This window comes from Pygoscelis adeliae, unplaced genomic scaffold, assembly GCF_000699105.1.
Source record: "Pygoscelis adeliae isolate BGI_AS28 unplaced genomic scaffold, ASM69910v1 Scaffold356, whole genome shotgun sequence".
NCBI classification, from domain to species: Eukaryota; Metazoa; Chordata; class Aves; order Sphenisciformes; family Spheniscidae; genus Pygoscelis; species Pygoscelis adeliae.
In genome coordinates, this window is record NW_008824949.1 from 1308307 (window position 1) to 1323291 (window position 14985).

The following is a 14985-nucleotide window of genomic DNA, read 5'->3' on the forward strand; positions in this document are numbered from 1 at the left end:
ACTCACAGCCAAGTGGGATCTCATAGCACAGTCTCCCGAAACCAGGGACAGAAGACAGGCACTGCACCTCACATCTCCTCATCCCCACTCGCCTTGGGAGCCTTCGTACTTCACTTTTGCGGGTCGGGCCTCACTACATGGGAACCTGAAATACTATCTTCTAGGTGTTGTCCAAAACCTTTTAATCCTCAGAGGTGACAAGCAGCAAGTTATGCTGGGAAGCTGCTGCTATTGTAAGACGTGCTATTTCCTAGGCTACAGGGAGGTGCTATTCATCAGAGGCTGCAGCACCGGGTCCATGACAGAGGAGGTCACACACTGTTCCCATCAAGGAGATATGGCCAGTTTTCTCATCACTGTCTATGTCATTTCACTTGATCACATGTAAATCTCTTGCAATTAATAAGGAGCCAACTCATTTATTGCACATCGAAAGGGAGGCAATTGCAGTCCCAAAGGGAGGTTTTCTGCTTTTGTAGTCACAGGCTGGCTTGTTTGTAGATGGGCAGGGAGGGGGTCTGCTAAGACTGTTGTCTTTAGATGCAAATTCAATGATGAAGGGAGAAAATGCAGGGGTGAATGACAGCCAATGTGGATTTGTCAAGAATAAAATGGCAAACTGAGCTAATTTCCTTCTATTACCAAGGTAACAAGTTCTGGGCTAAGGGAGAAGCAGTAGTTGTCATCTCTGGCGTTTTGCAAGACTTAATTGAAAATAGGAAAAGAATATTTAAAAAAAAAGCAATTCTTTGGCCATGCTTCCTGTTTCTGGGGTCAACATAAGGTACTCTGAGAGGCCTTCACCCTTCCCTGGTGGTGCAATCATTCTGTAAGCAAGTCAAAAGAACTACAAAGAGCTTGCTTCTGCCTCTGCTTCCAACAGTGATATTGCCAGAAGACTTTTCCTCCTCCCCCGCCTCTTTCCCCCTTATCTTTGACATAACTAACAAAATCCACATGCAGAATGCTGACCTTCTGACTTTTCAGCAGCCAGCCCTTGCAAGCCATTTCAGGCAAAGTAACTTGGCAGCCCTCCAAAAGCTGATACTAAATTGGACAGCGGGATCTGCAGAAGTGGTGCTCCTTAGTTTGGAAAACACCTTGAAAACAAAGTGGATTAAAAAAACACCACCTCAGGAAGTAGGAGTATAACAGCAAGTATTTTCTATGGAGTGTTTGCCGGAAAACCTGAGGCTGGCTGCTTTGGGAAGCAATGATGGTGTCTGCCATTCTGTATCCAAGGGCCTGCTTACTGATTTCAGTGGCTGGTTTTGTTTTTCAAAGGTGCCTTGCCTGTGCACACCAGGAGGGGTCTAGCTTTCATTCAGGAAACACCACCAGCTCTGTGCTACATGTTGCAGCACAAACCTATACCCCCACCTCCCGCAAAAGCACAAATGAACATTTATTCCACGTTATGTTGTTCTTGCAGCACATTGGGACTGGGCTGAGGGTCTTCGGGCTCTCAGCCAAGGCAGAGGAGCCATGGCCTCGCTGTGTACTTAGCCAGTTGGCATCCCCTTGAGGACAAGGCACTGGCGGTGGGTGGCTCTCTGCTCGCTGCCTGAGCTAGATCTGCGCTGTGCTGCAGGCAGAGGGGTGCATGCTGGGTGTTGGGGGAGGCAGAAGTTTGTGGCTCTCGGAGGTTGAGGCTGCCTCCTCTCTGGCAGGAATGGCAGGCCCAGCTCTCGCCCTCCTGCATGCAATTCACAACTAGGTGGCCCTAGTTTGGAGCTCAGAGTAGCTCCTCAATGCAAGCTCTGGGAGTCTGCAGTGCAGATGAATTAACTCACCTTACTAAAATAGACAAATTCAGTCCCAGTACAAAACATCCTTAATTAATTGCTTTTTGGTATGTGAATGAAGGACTCAGAAGTGTGTGTGACCTTTGTCCTCAGTTTGGTGAAATGAGTTCTTCTGTCGCATCTCAGTGCTGTGCTTCAAGCAATAAAAACTGCAGAGTTTGAATGTCCATTATACAGCACAGCCCTGGCTTTACATAGCACAAAGTACCATTACTATCTCCCTCAGTCATGATTTTGGCTGGGATCACTCAAGTGATCCCTGCTGACTTCACCATGTCAGAAAAGAGTTGACACAGCATTTGGCTGAAGAGATGGAGCTATTTCTGAAGTGGCTTGGATGTTCTCGCTATGAGCTGGCAGGTTGTAACAGGCAAAGCTATATGAAGGTGGCTGAAGTTGGATCTGTTCACCTGCAGCCCTATGTGAACATGAATTTTTGCATCTCTTGAGCTGTTATGATTGTTTCAATTGTTCAGATGTTTGCTGCAAGCTTTTTCTCCTTGAAATGCAGTTGAATACCAGACCTTTGTAAAATGAGTTAATCCAAAAAATAAAATATCAAATATCAATGAATTCAGAAAACTGGTGGGTGGAGTCTGTGAAGAGATGCCCTAAAGGATAAAAGATCTGAGAACTGATAAAAGAGCTGGGGTCAAAGTCCCAATAAGGAACTATCCTGCTGCAAGGGAAATGAAGTAGAGACCAATAAAGGGGATCAAGAGCTCTTCGACAACCTGAAGCATGAAAAGTAGGAAATGTGAGATTGGTGTTGGAGCATTGTAGATGACATGTGAGATTCCAGGGGACTTAAGGATGACATGGCAACATCACCTAACTAGAGATGAAGAAAAAACTGGGGAATTATAGACCTGACATCCTAATATCTCTCTGTGAAAACTTGCAAGAGCGAGCTACTGACCAGTTATTCTCTAATCCCCTAGATAGATTTATAAAAATGTAAAAAAAAATGACTGGAATGGATTTGTTGATGTTTTGCTGAGGACAAATTGTATCAAACTAATTTGATTCCATTCTTTGACAGGATAACTGGCCTCATGGCTAGGGGAGTCAGCACTAGATGTGATATGTCTTGACTTTGGTAAGGCTTCTGGCACTGTCCCAGAACTCGTAAGCAAGCTGAGGAAATGCAACCTATTTAGACTCAAAATACATTGAGCTCAGTGTCAAAGTCAGAGGGCTTTCCGGGGAGATCTTTCCAGTGGCTGTCCAGGGTCCAGGTCTGTTGAGGATTTTCATCAGCAGCTTTAGGAAATTGCTTTACTATAAAATTTCCTGGTGATATCCAACTGGGAGGGGCTGTGAGTACCTGTGAAGGGTAGGAGCAGAATGCTTGATAAATTGCAGAAATAGTCCAAGTCAACAGGATGAGTTTCAGCAGAGAAGCATGCAATAATCTGCCGTGAGGCAGCCGGCGTGAATGGGCAAACACAAAGCGAGACCCAGCAGGCAGCAGTCCAGCAGAAATGACCGCTCGGAAGCTGGAAGAGGAGAAAGCGGAGAACCTGAAGTGCTTTACCACAAACAAAATGCTCTTACAACAAGGGTAGTAATCAGTTGTTTTCCATGCCTTTGTGAATAAAACAAGAAGGAAAAAAAAATAGCAGGGCCAAAAAACCCCCACATTTGGGTTTGCTGTTATTTTTCTGCTACTGAAGAAGAGGAGGCAATCTAATCTCTTTTGATAGCTTTTTTAAGAGCATATTGGGCAACCATGGTGTTGATAGAGACATGGAGGCACTCTGTACAGTGTGCCTTAGTGCCAAGGAGGTGCCCAGGAGACCTTCTGAGAGCACTGTTGAAGCTTTTGTGTTGAGATTTTTTTTTTTCCCCTACATCTTTTCCATGCACCCAAGTTGTACGCAAATAATTCTCACAAAATGGCACCAGTGTTTCTGTAAATGCAAGCTTATTTTCTGAGACAACAGAGACATCTTCCTGGGAAGATATTTATAACTTCATACCTTGCACCCTCCCCCCCCCCAAAAAAAAAATCTTGCTTGGATGGTTTATTTCTTTAATTCACCTAGATTTCATACCAGTTTCAAAGTACTTCCTAGACCTGTGTTATTTTTTATTGCATTCTTCAAACTGGGCCAATTTCTGAGTGCATGCCCAGCAAGGAGTAGTAGGCAGGTCACAATTTTTCCTTTAGCCACAGCTCCCACTCAGCTGGCCACATACATGGCAATAGCAGCAGTGCTGTCTGGGACATTGGTGAACGCTCACATTTAAGTGCGGTAGGAACATGTGATGAGCTCATCAACTTCACATCATGCCTGCAGGCTCCATGTCTAAGCTCAAATAACCACCTGAGGCCAGGTGTGGGGAAGGGCCGGCTTTCCCAGTTCGACGTGGAGAGGGGCTGGCAGCAGGAGCAAGCGTGAGCAACCCCCCCGGCTGCCTGCAGGGATGCACCGTGGGCCTGGGGGTGCTGGTCTCCCTCCACCACTGCATGCTGCCAGGCAAAGCACAGACCCCCTGGGCAAAGGGAAGGCAGACGTGTATGCGTGTGGGGCGGGTAAAGCTACTCATGGTGTTAATTATCCAGATATTTTAAATAGCTCAGTTAAATACTGGAAGGTCCTTAATTCCTCCCCCCTGTGGAGGCAAGTTGGGAGCCCTGTCTTCTCTGCTGGGCGCTAAGCAGCACTGGCACACATACCTCCGTTGTTAACAAGCTGGCTGCCCTGGCACACATACACAGATGACAACGGTCATTAAAAACATTTTTTTTCCATATAATACTCCAAAGGTTATTCTTGGTGACAGGTGCTTTTCAGCTTGTGGCCAGGGCTGGCCAGGGCTCAGCAACTGCTGTTCCCATTCGTGCAGGCTGGCTCCTACACCAAGGTCAGGGCTGTGACCACTCCCTGGCAGAATTAACCCAAAAAAGCTTCTGTCTGTTTTTTTCCCCAGAAAAAAAAGCAATTCCAGGTGAATGATATGAGGAATGACCTGCCACCAGCTAACACCAAAGTGTGACTGAGGATGGGTTGAAATTTCCTGGCTTTGAATGGCGGCATGTTCAAGCATGACCAGATCTCCTGAATACCCTTCTGTTACTATCTATATCTATCCTATTGTGCTGTCAAGAACTGGATGATGGTCATTCCTCAAAGGTCTCGTTACCAACCCTTTATCTCAACAGTGTCCAGGCACAACAGTACTGGGTGTCCTCCAAAGCGCTTTCCCAAAGCAAAGTGCTATGCTGGTGGAGACATGCAGGTAAGCATCGTCCCACCGCCGCAGTGAGCCAGGGTGGTTGAAGCCTGAGGTGGCACACGCAGCTGATGGGGGCTTCTCCTTGCAGATGGTGCTGTGGGGTGAGGTCATGTTGCTGCTTTGGGATGGAGGGCGGTGGTGAGGTCCTCCCATACCAGGGACAAGTGGCTTACAAACCAGTCCAGCAGCCCCAGCTGTGGAATCGGGGGAAATGTGCATCACAGAATATTTTTGTGTTTAATTTGTGCTTGTCCAGAAGAGCCTTGATTGATCCAACACAGCAATTGCCAAAAAGGTGACAAAGCCCATTCTGAGCGCTGCAATCGCCTCCTCCCTGGCTTAAAACCTTTGCTCACTGGCCCTAGCAAACACTTAATTCTCACTGTACCATACTGCAGCCAATTCCTGATGCCTCCACGCTCCTGTCACTCACCCCAGCTCGCTCCAGGACAGCGCCCTTCGGTCCTGGACTTAAGCCTCAGAACGTGTGGGGACCTGGGTGCTTCTGTGCAGCAGTGGCAGCGAGCCAGCCCCAAAGGATCACAACCCCCCGCCACCAGCCCCAGCCCCTTCACTGAAGTCAAAGTTCATGGAGGGCATGAGCCAGCCAACAGGGCAAGGGGTGGGAAGTGACCCCACAGGCCTGCAGGGAGATGGGAGTGGGCAGGACCCAGTGGGGCAGTGGCCTTTTTGTGGCCAGGCTGGTGGGCTTTGTCGAACTCTGGCCACCCCGGGGGAGCGATGTGCAGCACAGCCTTCCCGCGGCCTCTCCACAGCACGGGCGCCCAGCTGGGGGTCCTCCCACCCGAATTACGGGCTGCGCCAGCTGCCCCTTTGCTGCAGAAAGGCATGTGGGGATGGTTCTGGCACAAGGCCCACTGTAAAGGGGATTTTTGGCATCAGGGGCCCAAATACAAGTGGAAAAAGGCAGTCAGTGGCGATGCTAGGTGAGGAGGCAGCATGGTAGCGGCCGAACCCGGAGCACGATTCCCGGTCAGCTTGAGGGGGGATGAGTGAGTGATGCCTCTTTGCAAAACTGATTTTTACCCAAAGGCTGATTTTTTGACTGGCATCCATGCAGTGCAGCATCACCTGGATGGCAAAACCCGTGGGGTGCTGCGGGTGCCCTCCATGGCAGCAGAGTGGGAAGGCAGCTAGAGGTACTGCTGGCCCCGCACCATGTGTGGCCCTTAGACTATGCCCCTGTGCCATGGCAGTCCCCAGAGACAAAGCAGCTCCTTTGATCACCTCTGCTTTTGGGCACATTATTTATCCTCAACCACAGCAGCGACGGGGCCTTGGCGAGGAGTGGGGACGGAGGGGAGAGGGAGGCTGAAAGGTAAACGTGTGCCGCCCGGAGAACAAGGGCTGCTGAGAGAGGCCAACAGCTGTTATTGCAGGCTGCCACAGGAAGCTGATGGGAGAAACAAAAGGGAAGAAGCAGCGACAACAAACACACCAGCAAAATCTCCTCTCCGTCAGCCAGCCAGGAGCAAGTGCTGCGGGGTCCTCCCACAGCAGTACCGAACTGGAGGACTGGAGTGGAGGGGGGAGCAAACCAGCCAGAGCCAGTGCGACCAAGTCCAGGCACCTGCCCAAAGGCAACCAGGAGCAAGCAGACAGCTAGACCCAAAGTAAAACATAAAAGCCTCAGCAAAAAAAACTAAAAATCCCAAAAGGCACCAAACGCTTTTTTTTTTTAGCTTGCATTTTTTTTAATGACGTAAAAAATAAAAATAAAAGAAAGAAACACTCCACAGATGTTGTTGGCCTGGTGCAGATCACCCTCGTGCATGGAGGGCGCCAAGGTCCCCATGCAGTTGGCACTCATGGCAGCCAGTCCTCCCCCCGCCCCGAGGCCAGCTGAAGAAGGAAGTGGATGAAAAGCACGTGGTGGCTATGTCACAAGCAACAGAACAGCACGGCAGCTCCCCAGGCTGGGCTTTACCCAGGGGTGGGGGAGCTGGCACAGGTAAAATAAGAGCTCAACAGACTTTATATGTCCAAATTAAAACAGCGATGATAGCCATGAGAGCTGCACTTTAAGCCCCCCAGACAGCATTTGGGGGATTTTGTAATTTTTCTTTCAGTGTTACACGCATGTGCTCTGGGCTCCCCGGCTGGCGGGCAGCGGCAGCAGCAGCTGCTCTTGGTGGCTGTTGGCACAGCCGGAGGACAGAAGAACTAGCAAGCTTGTCGGGAGCCCGGCCTCAGGGTTTCTTGCCCATCTTTTTCATGCCTTTCCCCAAAGCCATGGTGAAGAGAGGGTGGGTAATGAGGCAGGAGGTCAGATGCTTGTTGGCTTCAAACCCAACAGCTTCTACCCATGGGGAGCTCCCACCGGCAAAGCTCCTGCTGCTCCTCTGGGAAGGATCCTTCTTCTCTGCCTTACATGTATACACATTTATATAGAGATATAGATATCTGATAAACATTTTGTATGAAAATAAATACATCATCTGTGTGTTAAGGACCATCGTCACTCTCATCTAGTCACCTGCTATAATGTTACATCTCTTTTTTGTCCATGACAACCTTGTTCCCACTGCTTTTTTCCTAACCCACAGACACTTCCTCCCTGCCTCCTGGGGCAGCAGAAAGCACTGCAGCAGGTAGAGACATACCTTTTGGCAGCCCCTCTCTTACTCGCCGCCTCCCAAGGTTTGGCTTATTATAGGGAACTTTATGAAGAAAGTGCTTCCCTTTACAGCACCTGTTTCTTGATAGAAGAAATTCTCTCACCTCTGTGCCCGGCAAGATCATGGAGCAGATCCTCCTGGAAACTAATGTAAGGCACATGGAAAATAAGGAGGTGATTGATGACAGCCAACATGGCTTCACTAAGGGCAAATCGTGCCTGAACAAATTTGGTGGCCTTCTACAATGGGGTTACAACATTGGTGAATAAGGGAAGACCAACAGACATCATCTACCTGGAGTTGTGCAAAGCATTTGACACTGTCCCGCACAATATCCTTGTCTCTAAATTGGAGAGACACGGATTTGACAGATGGATCGCTCAGTGGATAAGAAATGGGCTGGATGGTCACACTCAAAGTGTTGCAGTCAATGGGTCGATGTCCAAGTGGAGACTAGTGACGACTGGCGCCCCTCAGGGGTCGGTATTGGGACTGGTGCTGTTTAACATCTTTGTCAGCGACTTGGACAGTGTGATTGAGTGCACCCTCAGCAAGTTTGCCGATGACACCAAGATGTGTGGTGCGGTCAACATGCTGGAGGGAAGGGATGCCATCCAGAGGGACCTGGACAGGCTTTAGAGGTGGGCCCGTGCGAAACTCTTGAAGTTCAAGGCCAAGTGCAAGGTCCTGCACATGGGTTGGGGCAATCCCAAGCACAAATACAGGCTGGGCAGAGAATGGATTGAGAGCAGCCCTGAGGAGAAGGACTTGGGGGTGTTGGTTGATGAGAAGCTCAACATGACCTGGCAATGTGCGCTTGCAGCCCAGAAAGCCAACCGCATCCTGGGCCGCATCAAAAGAAACGTGACCAGCAGGTCAAGGGAGGTGATTCTCCCCCTCTACTCCACTCTCGTGAGACCCCACCTGGAGTACTGCATCCAGCTCTGGGGCCCCCAACATAAAAAGGACCATGGACCTGTTGGAGCGAGTCCAGAGGAGGGCCACGGAGATGATCAGAGGGCTGGAGAACCTCTCCTATGAAGACAGGCTGAGATAGTTGTTCAGTTGGGATAGTTCAGCCTGGAGAAGACAAGGCTCCGGGGAGACCTTATAGCAGCCTTCCAGTACCTGAACGGGGCCTACAAGAAAGCTGGAGAGGGACTTTTTATGAGGGCATGTAGTGATAGGACAAGGGGTAGTGGCTTTAAACTGAAAGAGGGTAGATTTAGATTGGATATAAGGAAGAAATTCTTCACTATGAGGGTGGTGAGGCACTGGAACAGGTTGCCCAGAGAAGGTGTGGATGCCCCATCCCTGGAAGTGTTCAAGGCCAGGCTGGATGGGGCTTTGAGCAACCTGGTCTAGTGGAAGGTGTCCTTGCCCATGGCAGGGGGGTTGGAACTAGATGATCTTTAAGGTCCCTTCCAACCAAACCATTCTATGATTCTATGATCTTCATCTTGAAAGCACTTTACAAAGAGTAAAGTTTTAACATCCTCTTCCAGGGCTCTCAATTAAGAAATATGTTTCTAGATAGCACTGTTTATATAGATATAGGTATAGTTTTTATTTATTTTTATTACCAACCCAACATTTCAATTTGCAGCCATTGATGTAATTCATGACATATTCTTGTGGTGGTTTTTTTTTTTTCCTTAAAAAGAAATGAACTTCAAATGAAAAGGATGCCTTTTTGTCTGTCTGGTGTTCCTAAAAGGTACTCAAGAAGACACAGTGGCAGTTTTTAAGCCCATACCTTTCAATGGCCTGAAGACCACCAGTGAGATATGGGCGCTGTGAAAACTGGGGTAGCAAACAAGTGAAAGGGCAGCCACGCCACAGCTCGGGGTGGGACGGTGCTGGGAACAAACGGGCACGCCATCCGGGGTTTCCTGAATTCAGTTCCACCTCCGAGTAGGAAGACTGCACAGCAAACCCACCACCATCCCAAGGAGCCGGTACCGCTTTCCCTGGCCCCCTCGCTCCCCCCAGGGCAGACTATTCCTGGGTAGCCATTTATTTCTTTATCGGTTGTAAATTAACATAATTTTCTCTCCCTGCAGTACGACAAGCTCGAAGTTAATTATACAAAGAGAAATGCCATAGTCAAAATATACATGATACATATTATATTAGAGGGTTGGGGTTTGGTTTTTTTTTTTCCCCCCCTCCTTTTTTCTTAGCCGAGGCAGGTGATTGAGATGCTACATGCTCCAGCCTTTGTCACTGAATGTGTGTGTGTCTGTGTTTGTATTAAAAATATATCAGTCTTGTGATGTTCTTAAAAAAGAAAGAAATGGAAGGCGGCGAGGGCGGAAACGGGTAATAGTGAAAAAGTTCTTTGACTGTGTCACAGTCCTTTGTGGCTTCAAAAAATACACATGTTCAATTCCAGCACTGACGGCAGCTTGAAGCTTTAGAGTAGATTTTTAACATTTTTCTGGTTTAGTAGTAAAAAAGAAAAAAAAAAACAAAGCAGCGTGCCTCCCCCAAACCAAAAAGCAACAAGCAAACGAAAGAAAAAAAAAAAAAACAAACAACCAAATTCCTGATCAGACTTCTGCAATTCCCAACCAGTAAAAATAAGAAAATATCTCCTTACAGTGGAGGGGTGCTCAGGAGGGAAGCAGACAAGCCCCTACGGGAGAGGTGACCTTTGGAGATGGCTGAAACTTCTTAATCTCATTGAATGGGGTCAGTGGCTGGGTTTATTGTGTTTTGTTTTATTTCAACACTTGCCATTGTTGCTTTCTTTTGTATCATTTTGGGTGGGTTTAGTTTGTTTGTTTTTTTCCCTCTGTGATGGTTTTGCCCTTCTTGGCGCACAGCCATCCAACCATCTGGGCAGCGGTGGCCCCTGATGGACAGCTGTCCCCTCTGGTGAAACCGCGCTTCCAGGACCGGTGTCCAGTGAGGTAACGGAGAAGGGGGGATCCCTCCCCCTGGCAGCACCGTCCCTCCACCGCCTAAAACCCCTTGATGTAGCAATAGGCCTCCAGGGTGGCGAAGAGGATGTACAGCAGCCAGAGGCTAATGAAGAGCAACGTCGTGGCCAGTTTGCACCCCCGGGGGCCACCCAGCTCCCCCCCGATGTAGGGCCGCCGGCGGTAGAGGAGGACACTGATGCAGATGAAGGCGAAGATGGTGAAGAGGGTGACGGAGAAGGCCAGGGTGCCCGCTGACACCTGGAACTCCTGCCCTTGTGACGCCCAGTAGATCGCCGCCACTGACCATGCCAGCCCGATGCCCAGGAAGACGTTGACGGCATTGCTGCCCGTGACGTTGCTGATGGAGGCGTCGGCATACACGTCCTGGATAGCCGCAGCTTTGCTGGCGAATGTGTCTGGGGTTGGGGAGGAGGGAGGAGAAATTACTGGGAGTCCAACAGGGGAAACGGGCAACCCTTCATGTCTGGAGGACAAGGGAGGCTCAGGTGTGGCACTGGCTAGGTTGGGACATGGATCTCTCCTGGTGCACAATCCCCCTCCCGGGTCCAGGGACCCCATGTTGCCACCAAGTGGGGTGCAGACCTTGCCTGGGGACAGGGCACTGTGGAGCCCCTTCCCAGCCTGAACCCCATCCCCATGATGGAGCTGCTCCTGTGGGACAGGAGAACCACTAGAGGACTTTCCTCCCACCCCATCCCCTCTCTGTGGCTACCCCACCTGGTACGGAAGTGCCGAAGGCAACAAAGACGACGGCGGTCACTGAGTCCTTGAGGCCGATGGTGCAGCCAAAGTGGGAGGCAAGGTCGCCAATGACGGCTGTGAGCATGCCAATGATGAGGATGGAGACAACGAAGCAGGCCCAGCCGTTGCAGTACTCAGTGGGGGGCACGCAGGCAAACAGCACCTTCCAGAAGACGGTCAGGAAGTGCATCACATAGTCGAAGCAGGACGGCAGGCGCTCCTCGCCAGACTCATCCTCGTCCTCATCACCTGCTGCACACAACGTGGAAGAAGAGATCCAGCGCTCATGATGGGTCAGGTCAAGATTATGGGGGTGGGCTGCAGCCTGCGCTTGGTCCCCCTCTCAGGGCTCCAGGGATGCTGCTCGCCTGGGACAAGGTGGTGTGGTGCTGGCCACAACAGTGAGCTCAGGGCACTCCAGGTCCCTCAGTGATGGATGAGGCTTGCCAAGAGGGGTGCCTCCCAGGACACCCCAGAGCCTGCAGGGCTGGGGAGTGGCAGAGCGGTGCATTGTGCCCACAGAGGGGCAGCCCCATCCCATCCCTGTTCCCATCCACAGGCAGTCACATAGTATGTAGTCAGCCTGCAGAGGTCACTGTTGAGGAGCACCATGAAGTCACACAGCCAAGTGATGTTTTGGGGGGGGTAAAATAGCAGAAAGTGATAGAACTGGGAAACTGGAGTGACCTCATGGTTCTCCTGCACCAGAGGACAGGCTGGTCACCAGCAGTGGCCCAGCAAGAAATTTCTCATCTGTGTGAGGGTATCAACAACAGCGCTGCAGCCCTTGGAGGGGTTCCCTCCTTAGCGTGGTGGGCCAGGTCAGCCCCAAGGCTGGAAGCACTGCTGGTCTTTGTGCAGATACAGGATTGATGGAAATAAATTGGTAAAAGAGAAAGCAGGTAGGGAGCACTGAGCAAATGGCACAGGAAGGAGAGAGATGGAGGAAGAGAGAAGCAGGCCTGCTTGCTACAAGGATGGAAGTACTGTTTCCACAGAAACAGTTTCTCTTGATTGCTAGAAAGAAGAAAACTGAATACCCTGCACCTCTTCTTTCATGTCAGAAGTAGCCCTTGTGGCCACTGGTGACAGCTCCCACTCAGCTGCCTGCCTGCCTGCTTCCCACACTACAGCTGGGTGGAAAACAGCCCTTCAGGAAAGATGCCAGACCATCAAGGAAAGGTTCAGAAAGATGCCTGAGTGTCATTAATGGCATGGACATGCCTAAAATGTCTGCTCCACGGCTGCCTGGCTCTGGAAGCGGTGAGCTCTCTCAGGCTCCCTGGGCAACAGCTGGCAGGTCTTTAGACCTTTCCCTCCATCAGCTGCTGCCTCATGGGGCAAGACCTCCTGTCCATATGTGGTAGCCTTCCCTACTCCCAGAGTCTCTACTGGCCGTGGCAGACAGGACATCTTCCAGCAGCAGGAGCTACCTGAACAGGACAGCACTGGGCACACCAGGAGCCAGCAGCCCAGCCAGGATGGGATTTTGCTGCCTGTACGCTGCTCATCAGACCACTGAAGCAGCAGGAGCACCGCCAGCAGAAGTCAAGTCTGTGAAAACTGGCGTCCTGGATGGCTCCACACCAAAAGATGGATCTCCTGGGCTCCCAGCTAATGCACCTGTAAAAGCCCAATATATTTGGAGCAGAGGAGCTCTTTGGACTGGCTTTGCTGATGACCACGACACACGCAACAGCCGAGCATCACTGACCAGGCAGACGCTGTCTCCTAAGCCCAGACAGATCTCATCCCAGGCTGCGTGAACCCTGGGGATGCTGGTGTGGGTTTTCTGATGTCCCCCTCACCTGCACTGACGGTAATGGCCTCCATGAACTGGTCCCTCCAGGAATGTGTCCCTACAACCAAAGCCAGGTTTGTCTTCTTAATCAGCTTGTCCACGGTGCTCTGTTGTGGGAATAAAGATGCACAGCAATTAAACTGGCTGCTAGCAGGCAAGGCTGATCTTGCAGTACACTGTGGTCTCACAGACCCTTCCCAAACTGTTTAGGTGCCAGAAGTGCTCTCCTACCAGTCAGATGAGGCCATGACTGGAGTTGAGCCCACCTTCTCCCTAGACAGGCTGACCCAAACCTCACCAGAGCCTGCTTCATTGCCACCCCTTACTCCAGAGGAGGCTCCTTCCTTTGCCCCTGCCTCACCAGAGATAGCTAGCTTTGCTCCTGCCTTCTCCTGCACACTGGTTTCTTCTGCTTCCAGCAGGGCTCCCTTGTCTCCCTCCCTTCACCTCTGCCTACCAGCAGCTACGTCCCCTAGGACTTCTTGTAGGCTTCCCCCATACTTTATTGCATTGCATACTCCTTTTCATCTTCCAGCAGCCCTTTCCCTGCACATGCGGCCACCCCCAGGCTCCTCAGTTCTGCTTTCCATGGCTGCTCTTCAGTGCCACACAGGTTTCCCCTCCTGGAGGACAACTACTGACCTTGAACTCATAGGACTCCTCAATGATGACTTCTAGTTTGGGATGCTCGCCAAGTATTGGTTTGCCCATCTCTGCAATTCTCTTGGCTTCCTCCTCTTCAACCGTCAGCTTCCTCTCAGCCACGTCTGTGGAAGCAAGGTCAACACCAAGCTGTAGACAGCAGCCCTGGAGCACGAGGCCACCACAGGGGCTTGTCTGCAGGGCCTGAGCACAGGCTTGTGCAGCCCCTTCACAGGTTGCTAAGCTCACGCAGCGATTTGGGGGGCAGTGGTGGGGTGTTGGACTACAGAAACAAAGGAACAAGATTTCTGAATATCAGTTGGTCACCAAGAACATACACAACATGGTTTTAATTTATTAAAAAAAAAAAACCCAAAACTGAATATTTCTTCAGCCTGCGTTGGTGCTCTTGGATGACATATGCCCTCCCATCATCCCTGCAGCAGCCACATCTTTGGGGAGAGTACCTCTCCCGAGGTACCGATTCATTCTGCCATTTGGCACAAGTGTCCTTTAAGACAGCTTTAACGCCCTGGCCTGTTTTCTGGTTTGACTGAACAAGAGACAGGATCTTTTTATTCCCCTTTGATTAGAAAATCACTGTTGGCACTCTGTGTCACTCAGTGCTTGATCTAACTCTCAGATAGACACACAAGTCATAACCACACACGCAACACGTACTTGTTCCTAGTGTTTGGAAAAATGAACAGGAAGAAGTAAGTCAGGAGCCGAGTGGGTTTTTGCTTTCCTGTTACTGGATGTTTAGTTTCTGCTGTAGGACCAGGAGCCCAGGTGAGCAAATGCCACCGTGGGGCAGGAGGGGTGCCCCGTGGGACTGCCCGGCAGGTGCAGCATGCTGAGACGACTCTGTGTTGGGATCACCTTGCTGATGCCCCAGTAAACCCAGCGAGGTGCCCGGGGAGGTTCTGGTTGCCCAGGTGGGAAGGAGCACCCCAACCAGGAGGAAGGGTGCCCTGGCACTGTCCCCAGCCCTGACCCAGGTCTCTTCTCCCACCCATACACCCAACTGCAGGCACGTGCCAGTGGGCTCTCTGAAAAGCCTTGACATCTCAAGAAAGAAGCTGGGTTTCCCCTGGCTTTCCTGTGCCTGACCAGTCAGGGTGTACCAACTGCAGCACGGGGCCCGGCTGAGCCTGGGAGTGAGA

General features: G+C 50.7%; 2 protein-coding genes across 4 annotated transcripts in view; one reads left to right on the forward strand and one right to left on the reverse strand.

Annotated features, from left to right (window-relative positions):
* SMOC1 (SPARC related modular calcium binding 1) overlaps positions 1-7236 on the forward strand; it is a 179932-nt gene extending 172696 nt beyond the window's left edge. Inside the window, exon 14 of the mRNA XM_009325595.1 lies at positions 7139-7236. Within this exon, the coding sequence (XP_009323870.1) occupies positions 7139-7236 (98 nt within the window). The remainder of the gene's footprint in view (positions 1-7138) is intronic.
* A 2029-nt stretch (positions 7237-9265) lies between these two features.
* Positions 9266-14985, reverse strand: part of SLC8A3 (solute carrier family 8 (sodium/calcium exchanger), member 3) — a 98262-nt gene continuing 92542 nt past the window's right edge. For all 3 annotated transcript variants that reach the window (XM_009325589.1, XM_009325588.1, XM_009325587.1), the window contains 4 exons: positions 13820-13944; positions 13185-13284; positions 11353-11628; positions 9266-11030 (listed from right to left, as the gene is read on the reverse strand). In XM_009325589.1, the coding sequence (XP_009323864.1) occupies positions 10654-11030; positions 11353-11628; positions 13185-13284; positions 13820-13944 (878 nt within the window). In that variant the 3' untranslated portion in view covers positions 9266-10653. The remainder of the gene's footprint in view (positions 11031-11352; positions 11629-13184; positions 13285-13819; positions 13945-14985) is intronic.